General features: G+C 41.7%; 1 protein-coding gene across 1 annotated transcript; it reads left to right on the forward strand.

The window, feature by feature from the left end:
* The first annotated feature begins 81 nt into the window (after nt 1-81).
* LOC118412646 (transmembrane protein 267-like) lies at nt 82-2,455 on the forward strand. Its single transcript, XM_035815643.1, has 3 exons — nt 82-335; nt 760-958; nt 2,021-2,455. Exons 1-3 carry the CDS (start codon nt 223-225, stop codon nt 2,354-2,356), a joined length of 648 nt encoding a protein of 215 aa, XP_035671536.1. The 5' UTR covers nt 82-222; the 3' UTR covers nt 2,357-2,455.
* Nucleotides 2,456-10,174: the final 7,719 nt, after the last annotated feature.

Raw genomic sequence — 10,174 nt, forward strand, 5'->3', positions numbered from 1 at the left:
TATGACATTATATTGAAAAAATGACATTGTCTATTTTCTATTGTCTATATTTGTCTGTTTTTCTATATTGTATCCCTGTAACAAAGTGGGCTAATCTTGTGACCTCTTCAACATGGCCGTGTTTGTAGGAAAACCAATGTTTTCACCCAAAATATGCCAGTAAATGTGGGTTTCTCTCCATACTATGGGAAGAGGTTCGAAAAACTGGTGATTTAGACCATCATGATCACCTTCCAGGGTTTTCTGACGGGGTTTTCTGAACTGTTTTCCTTGAAATCGACGATTTCGAGCGTTCTGTTGGGAGGGTTTTGTGTAGCAGCCGACAGAGGTCTGAGGTGAGACATCAATAATATTATCCCTACTGCATTCAAGTCTCTCATAAAGTTATGATGCAGATGTACACAGTATTGCAAACAATGCTTTCCTTAATTCTTAACGATGAACCCTACATATGCAAAGTCAAATCGTAAATTGTTCGCTGTTATTTCACCCGAAAAGTTTAAGAAATCAAATAAAATACATTAACGTTACATGTAAGTGATGCAACAATGTCATAAATTTCGTGATCATATTTCCGCCAAATCCACACTTTGTATGGTAATATGCGGTCTTTATGAGCTTTAATACTGCAACAGGTAATTATGTGCCTCAATTGAAAAGCAATTAAAAAATTTTACATATTTATATTAGTGAACTGTATTAAGGTTGCTATACTTTCTGTTATGAAAGCTTCTCTATATCTTTTATCTTCCTCCTCAGGTGGAAACCGATCTCCCATCACATCCTGTTGCGGGCTTTAACGGACAGCTCCGCTCATGGATTGGTCGGGCTGTGGTCGTGGGGAATCGTGTGCGGCGCCCGGACTAGACACAACGTTTTACAGACGCTACTCTGTGGACTGCTGGCCAGTCTGGTGGACGCGGATCACTTCATCGCCGCCAGATCTCTTCAATTAAAGGTTTGTGGAACAAATGTGTGTGTTTTGTTAAAGTTAAATGTGATCTCAGTCCAGTTTTAGCTCACTGCCACTAGATGGGACAGACAGAACAGACCCCATGTACAGTATTTACAGGTTCATTGCACTGAGGAAATTCCCCTAGCTCTTTTTGACGAGCCTATTGAACAGTGGACCACAGCTTAGCATCCTGTCCTAAGGACTGCAACCATTTCTCCCTAGCCTCTACCAGGCTTCGTGGTTTGATGGTCTAATTGTCGAAATTGGACAAATAGAGTCACCGTACGCTAGGGGAGTCAGCCGGCCGAGAAGGTCCATTTTTCAACCATGTGGTTTGGAGAATGTCCCTAATCGGCCGGCTGACTCCCCTAGCGTAGTATTTACTCTGTTTGACCAATTTCTACAATTAGACCACCAAACCACGAAGCCTGGTAGAGGCTAATTTCTCCCCTCCTCCTGCACTTTTCTTTGTCTTGTCTTTACTTAATTGTCATTGTTTTTATGTGCAAACTAAACAAACAAAATCCAATTGCTTGAGTAGCTGCCACTTGGCATAATTTCTTATTACCTGAATGTCAAATCTTCAATTTAAAATATAAGGGTACACATCATACACCCAACAGAAAATATTGGACTTATTCATCTTTGATGTGCATCTAACGTATTTCTAAGTAATTATGTTTGTACTCACTCACTCTCTCACTCACGGCCAGTCAATAAAAGATTATTTCAATGTCAGACATGTGCAAATTCCTAACAAACTCAAGTTTTCGAGAAAATGAATAGCTTGAATGATGTACTAGTAATTGTGTTACGCAAATCTTTCTTTTAAACAAAGTACTGTAAATGCAGAAATGTGCGCGGTGGATTAATGTTCTCGGTTTTCGTGGTGACCACTTTACCGTGAACTTAAAACAACCTCGAACATTTTTCTATAATGGTATTAGACTGCAGTTTATGGTGTTACCGCGAACTTAAATCCACCGCGAAAAGTCCCTTTTCCCGCTACCGTGAAATTAAATCCCCGCGAACTTAAATGCATTTACAGTATACATTTTTTTCCAGGATGCACTTACATTACCGGCAAGACCGCCATTTCACGCAACCAGCCTTCTCCTGTCGACAGCCTTCACCATCTGGGTCCTCCTGAAGATAATGGACTGGAAAGCTCTTCATCTACTACCTTGGATATGCACTGTTGCCTGGCTGTCACACCATATAAGGGATGGTACAAGGCGTGGCCTGTGGTTTCCGCCAATCGGAAGCACCCCTCCCATTCCATATTGGATGTACATTGGACTGATTGTACTTTTACCAAATGTTGTTATAGTGTGTCTTCACTACAGAACAGTTTTTGATCAATCTAGAGTTACAGATGTGCCGTTGATATCAAATGTATGACCACATCAAATACTGGCAACGAATAAGAAAATATCTTTATTGAATGTCTTGTTAACAAAATGTGACATCAAGATTAAACGTTACTGCAATGTTTTTGTTGTGCTTATCTTTATTGGTACATGTATGTCCCTGATGCTGAACAACATCCACACACAGGTGAACACACCTGTCCCTGGTACTGAACACAAACAACACAGAGGTGAACACACCTGTCCCTGGTACTGAACACCATCTACACAGAGGTGAATACACCTGTCCTTGGTGCTGAACACCATCCACACACAGGTAAACACACCTGTCCCTGGTGCTGAACACCATCCACACACAGGTAAACACACCTGTCCCTGGTGCTGAACACCATCCACACACAGGTAAACACACCTGTCCCTGGTGCTGAACACCATCTACACAGAGGTGAATACACCTGTCCTTGGTGCTGAACACCATCCACACACAGGTAAACACACCTGTCCCTGGTGCTGAACACCATCCACACACAGGTAAACACACCTGTCCCTGGTGCTGAACACCATCCACACACAGGTAAACACACCTGTCCTTGGTGCTGAACACCATCCACACACAGGTAAACACACCTGTCCCTGGTACTGAACACCATCTACACAGAGGTGAATACACCTGTCCTTGGTGCTGAACACCATCCACACACAGGTAAACACACCTGTCCCTGGTGCTGAACACCATCTACACAGAGGTGAATACACCTGTCCTTGGTGCTGAACACCATCCACACACAGGTAAACACACCTGTCCCTGGTGCTGAACACCATCCACACACAGGTAAACACACCTGTCCCTGGTGCTGAACACCATCCACACACAGGTAAACACACCTGTCCTTGGTGCTGAACACCATCCACACACAGGTAAACACACCTGTCCTTGGTGCTGAACACCATCCACACACAGGTAAACACACCTGTCCCAAGTACTGCATATCATCCACATAATAGTAAACACACCTGTCTCTGGCACTTAACACCATCCACACACAGGTAAACACACCTGTTCCTGAACACCACCCACACACATACAGGTAAACACACCTATCCCTGGTGCTTAACACCATCCACACACAGGGAAACACCTGTTCCTGGTGCTCAACACAATCCACACAGGTAAACATACTTGTCCCTGGTGCTTAACAGCAACCACGCATACATTTACAGGTAAATATGCCTGTCCTTGGTGCTGAACACCATCCACACACAAATATATATAGTTTCAATACTATCAATTACAACACGTGAGTTGGTAAAGGTATCTATGGTGTGCAGTTAGGCAACTCCTACCCATATTCGCTAAATTAATCTCGAAGTTCACTCAAACACCAAGATTGGGCTGCACTGTTATGTGATTTCGCTAGGTGGCGTCTAAGCACGGCAGAAGCTGTAAACATCATCTAGGACCGTGATGAATGCAAGCTGCCACGTTGATATGATTGAACATTCATTTTATTACATACTCAAAGATAAGGGGGTCTTGGGGATATCTAAATGTACAGGTAATATGCAATTTAAAAGCAATTTTAGGATAGTGCTCAAAGTCCACTTCATCATGTGGAGAGCAAATATCGAAACGGATAATAAATTTTAGATAGCCTGCTTCGGGCAGACTTCAAGGGAGGATTTGCAACATGGGATAGGGTTATTTTAGACCCCGTTACAGTCTTCGGAACGGGGCTGTTATTTGGGGGGGGGGGGGGAAGGTGGCGTGGGGCAAGGACTCGCTATCAGGGCAAACTCCCTTCCTCGGCAAACTCAATTTCCCGGTATAAGGGGACATAGCCGCACAGCCACCGTTGAAAATTGCGGACCAACGCCGTTCCGTCCCGTTCCGAAGACTGCAACGGAGTTTAAGGTTTTTTGCCGTGTAAGTGAGTGGTAAAACTCCCTTTCTTAGCAACAAGGGCCGAAGCAAATGTTCAACGTCGCGACTCACGCCCCCCCCCCGAAAAAAAATAACAAACACATATGATTTACCAAAGACAAACACATGTACTTTCAATCTACTTAAGTCATGTCCAGACTACATATCTTCGTATTTAGGCCAATACATATGTAATGCTCTAAAAAAACAGATAATGTATTGTACAGTAACAGACCTACTTGTTTAACTTGTATATCACACTATGTCAATACGCCATTTATGTTCACATTCCTGTACTATACATGTATGTAGTTATAGACCTTAGACGAGTGTCATTGTAATAATTGACTTATTACTGTTGCCTTACAATTGCACCATGTACAAATGTTGTGCAATAAAGTTAATTTATTCATTCATTCATAACGTTACATAGTTACACACACAAATAAATACAGTCAAACCTGCCCAAGACGACCACCCGCGGGACCGGGAACAAACGGTCGATTTGGACAGGTGGTCGCTGAGAAGAGTATCGACTCAAAACATGCCCGATGCAAAGTATAAATGGTTTCCGTTGTGCTTAATGGCAAATAGCAAGTACACTGCACGCACGCAAAGAAGAGAGGTCTTTAATGTCAAATACAACACGCACACTGTAAATTGTAAATTTAACCCCAAGCTTTTATCAAGTTTTTATACGATACAGTGTTTTAAGCTAAAGTATTTGTACACTAACGTTTCAGACAGTAAGGGAACTTTGATGCTGTCAGTTACCATACAAGCATTTATGCGTCGAGCGCTATGTTAGATCTGAAATAACTACGATGCACCTTTCGAATTCGATGCCCGGTACGTCCCGATAGCGTACTTACCCACGGGTAAATGTACAGTACAGTTGGGCAAAAGCACTCACACGTACAGATCTTCCTTAAAAAGGTATGAGATACACAGATCTTTCTTTGAAAAGCATGAGGCTATATACGTTTCAGCATTCGTTCACTTTATATTGATATAACGTTAGATTTAAAAAAATCTTCTGTAACAACTAAATTCGGATTTTCTTACAACGATTTCGGCAAAAATCGCGCTAGTTATCATAAAAAGAGATGAAAACCTCAATTTTGAAAATGATGTGGTCGTTATGGGTCCCAATTTGGGCCGGTCGCGGTCGCGTTGGCCAGGTGGTCGTTGAGAAAAGGTCGCTTAATACTTACGTCAATGGGGAAAAAAATCGGGACCGAGAAAAAGTGGTCGAAATGGCCAGGTGGTCGCTGAGAAGAGGTGGTCGCTCGGGCAGGTTTGACTGTAAATAAATAAACGCTCCCGATGTCTGCAAAGGAGGCTAGACAGTAGACACGTTTTTCAATTACGGCATTTCAAAAAATCAATACCAGTTAGGACTGAAAATTTTCCAACGGGTCCCTACAGCAATATGATGTACAGAAATCGATAATAAAGAGACTCAGACTGAGCCCACACTACGTCATTCATCCGGGTACTTATGACCTGAGGATTGGAAACTTGCAAGGACCGTCTCACAACTCATGGTGTTACTCGAGATAATATCTATTTGGAAGGTCGGGTATAGTCGCGATTGCTTTCTCTTATTTGTGCCACTTTACATCGTTAGTTCACCGTTATTCGAGGGGTAACCTATATCCGTTGTTTTAAAAATGTCAATTCGACGGGCGGTGGTTTCAAACTGCAATATTTTGAAATGTCGGTTGGACATGAAATATTGTGAACAGATTGCAATTTGAAACCATGGTTTTTAAAACAACGGATATAGGTTACCCCGCGGTTAAAGGTATACTAGCGTTACTAGTGAGAATTTCGACGACATATGCTTACTGTACGCCCACGTGAACTTGTAACGGTGCCTACTGGTTATAACCATGACGTCATACATCTTCATCGTAACGCGCTTTACATCGTTAGTTCACCTTTATTCGAGGGGTAACCTATATCCGTTGTTTTTAAAATGTCAATTCGACGGGCAGTGGTTTCAATCTGCAACAATTCTAAAAATGTCGGTTGGACATGAAATATTGTGAACAAATTGCAATTTGAAACCATGGCTTTTAAAACAACGGACATAGGTTACCCCGCGGATAAAGGTGTACTAGCGTTACTAGTGAGAATTTCTACGACATCTGCTTACTGTACGCCCACGTGAACTTGTAATGGTGCTTACTGGTTATAACCATGACGTCATACATCTTCATCGTAACGCGCTTTCCTATATAATCAGCTCAAATGCTGTTAGCGTTATGTTCAGTGCAAATATGTAATTCTGTTACGCTTATGAAGGTTAGGCATAAAGATAAAGATAGAGATAAAAATCGAAAATTACTTCCGTACGTTTTGAGGGACATTCATTTATTAAGCGTCACTATAGAATGAACTGGTAAGACATTTGAAAGAAAGTAGTACATCTAATTGGAAAACAACGGTTAACCATGTAAAAATCACTAACTCGTAAGAATTGTATAATAACCATTACAGTCATATTTAATCATGTTAGGATAGTTCATATCGCAAAACAACATGTATATATATATTCGATTTTTCTTTGTGATACAAAGGAGAATACCATGTACTGGAGAGTTCTACGCGAAGGCCTCCATTCTGTTTTAGGTGGAACTTTGTACGTCCGCCCGTAGAATTACAAGTGATTGTTTCTACTGTATGAGCTATTGATACACGTAATCAAGTTTTGTACAAAAATTCATATTTCTACTGAAAAAAGACAAACCATCGGCATCGATCATGAAACATATATTCTGTTCTTTTATCTCCACCATAACTGAAAAGCGAGAAGTTGAATTCATCTAACGTAAGTTTTATCTTGTATTCAACATGTCTTGTTGTAACATGTACTTACCCCGGTGTGGCAAAATATAAAATAAAGGCCTTCATTCATTGAAACCACCAAAGCACGTCTTCAGACACAGCAAGGCAGTGAATTGGCACAAGATAGGTACATGTATCAGAGCTGACGGACTGTTGAAGCCATTAGCAGTGAGTGGTAACGTTAGTTCACCATTATCCGTGGGGTAGCCTATATTCGTTGGGTTTTTTTAGAATAGAAATAGGAATTTTAGGAATATCAAGTCGGCAAACAGTGGATTTTTAACTGAATTGAAAATATCATTGCAACTTGAAACCACCGTCCGTCGACTTGAGTTTCTAAGTACCATGTTTCTAAATACAGCGGCTAACGTCATCCATAGAATTTACTTGCTGTGGCCTTAAGACGCATGTAAACTGTATAACGCCTGGTCGTCATAAGCCTGACGTCATACACCCACCCCAAGCCTCTAATCCTAGATCCTGTGGTGGTCTCTGCTGTGTAATTTTGTCTGCCGTTCTGTCTTGCAAAGTCAGGTTCACAGATAGCTTTTATCACAATTTTGTAGAGTTTTAACCTAAGGCCACAACAAGTAAATTTTATGGATGACATCAGCGCGCGCATTAATTTTCGCCTGATTTCAGAAAAAAAACAAGAATTTTTTTTCTTCTTTGGAGATGGTCAACATGGCGATAAAGTATAAAATGAGCCAATATATTCTGTTGTCGCCAAATAATTGTACTTGTAGAAGTGACACTTGCGAGGTACCCGGGACTGTAGTTGTAGAAATGAAACTTATTGGACAGTTGTAAAAGTGACACCAATATGGAAGCTATGAGTGTGGTTACCAACTTTGTTGGTGATTCCAGTCCACCACACCAGTACATGTCTTAGATACAGGAATGAATGCCTTGTTGGCTCTGATACCATGTTTTTATGTTACCTTCACAGAAGGGAACATATTGTTTTTGCTTTGTTTCTTCTTTTTCTCCGCACAAATAAGGTCAACGACCTGGACCAGACGGCTGTCACCATGGTAACCGGTAAAGTAGCAGGCACCATGTGGTGTTCGGTTACATAATGTAGCAAATGTCAGATCTAGAGGGGCTTTGGTCACTACATTTAGAAATGTGTTCAAATAAGAATGAACAAAACAGTTGTCAGTGTTAGACTACAAGATGTGAAGGTAACATTCTGTATTTGCTTGCAAATATTACCTTTCTAGTGTCCCTTTAAAATCGTTTTACAACCGTCATCACAACCTTATGGTGCCTATTTTTTATAAATGTAATCATCTTGGTTTTTTTTTTACCCATCTTGTTTTTTTTCGCCCTATCGCACTATTTTTGTAGTCTGCAGAGGATGTCATCCATAAAATTTACTTGCTGTGGCCTAATCTAAATCCCAGTACGTTGTACCCAGTGCGTTACATACATGCATTAGTCAATACACTGTACATACATACGATATACTACAGGCGCACATGTAGCTTCTTTCTTCAAAATTAAAACATAGATAGGAATATTTATTTATTTGTTCAGCTGTTAACAAACAGCCAGGGTTGCCCAACTAGCCAGTGGCTATTACTAAGGGCTAGCCCTGTGCATGTTCGCACATGCTTACTCACGGCGCGGCGGGGTTATGCCGCCCCTCGCGGGGTGACATACCCTTTCGCTGATGTAAATCACCGTGTGGCTGATACGGAATGGAGGTTCGCCAGGCCTCCATCTGAAGTTTGAAGTGAATCACCAACTCCAGACAGAAGGGTTTTTGCTCCATCTCACACCGCACCATCGCACGCGTGGGGGTTCTTTAACGTGCATGGGGTGTGACTCTCCCCATACGCGGGACCTCCATTTAACGTCCTATCCGAGGGACGGCCCTAGCCGAAGCTAGGTACTCATTTTCACCTGAGTATAGTGAGGAAAACCGTGTAAAGTGCCTTTCCCAAGGGCACAAGATCGGTGACACGCAGACGGATTCGAACCCGCAACCTCTCGGTCACGAAGCACGAATGCTGCCACTGCGCCACGCGGTCCCACACAATAGATAGGAATATATCATTGAAGTCATCTGTATTGGTAGCAATCATAGTACAATGTCAAACTTTTCAGCCATCACTCAAAAGAGACGGGAGGCGTTATCAACTTCCGGGTACGTTTGACTAACTCCTGACGTCACGTATCTGTAAGATCACGCGTTGATATGGTCACGTGTCTGTAATTATCGTGAGATTATGTTCATTGGTCCTGAAGGTAACAGTGGTCATTCAAATTTGACCCGAATAGTATAAATAAGGAAAACCATCTATTCTGATCAATGAATGAATGTCAGTACAGGAATGATGTAACAAAAGCTCATCATTCGTTATAGGTATCGTGTATCCATTAACAAAGGTAGTTCCGTGTACTATCCAATAAGCCAAAATTCTGGGAACGTAAGCCAAAATTCTGGTAACGTAAGCCAGACTTTTCGAGAACGTTAGCCAGAATTTTGGAGAACGTTAGCCAGAATTTTGGGGGGTTAACGTAAGACAGACTTCTGGGAAAGTAAGTCAGAATTTTTGGGAACGTAAGCCAGAATTCTGGGAACGTAAGCCAGAATTACTGGGAACGTAAGCCAGAATTACTGGGAACGTAAGCCAGAATTACTGGGAACGTAAGCCAGAATTCTAGAAACGTAAGCCATGTGTTCCGGGGAACGTAAGTCAGAATTCCTGGTAACGTGATTCCAGAGATTGCGGGTCCGTAATCCATAATACTGGGATCGTGAGCCATAATTACTGGGAATGTAAGGCAGAATTACTGGGAACGTAATCCAGCATTCTAGAACTCTAAGCCTGAAGTGCGGGATCGTAAGTCAGAATTACAGTGTCCGTAAGCTTGAATTTTGGGGAACGTAAGCCAGAATTCTAGGGCTATCAGACTAGAATCTGGGACGAAATATGTACATGGTATTACAACAACAATATATCTCCCTTTAGTAGATCCTACGTTATAATGTTATGCGACATAATGATATTACTTCGTCAGTTGAAGATAATGATCGACTACGTCGTTGTTTCAAAAATAAAATTT

This window comes from Branchiostoma floridae, chromosome 3 (genome assembly GCF_000003815.2).
Source record: "Branchiostoma floridae strain S238N-H82 chromosome 3, Bfl_VNyyK, whole genome shotgun sequence".
Taxonomy (NCBI): Eukaryota; Metazoa; Chordata; class Leptocardii; order Amphioxiformes; family Branchiostomatidae; genus Branchiostoma; species Branchiostoma floridae.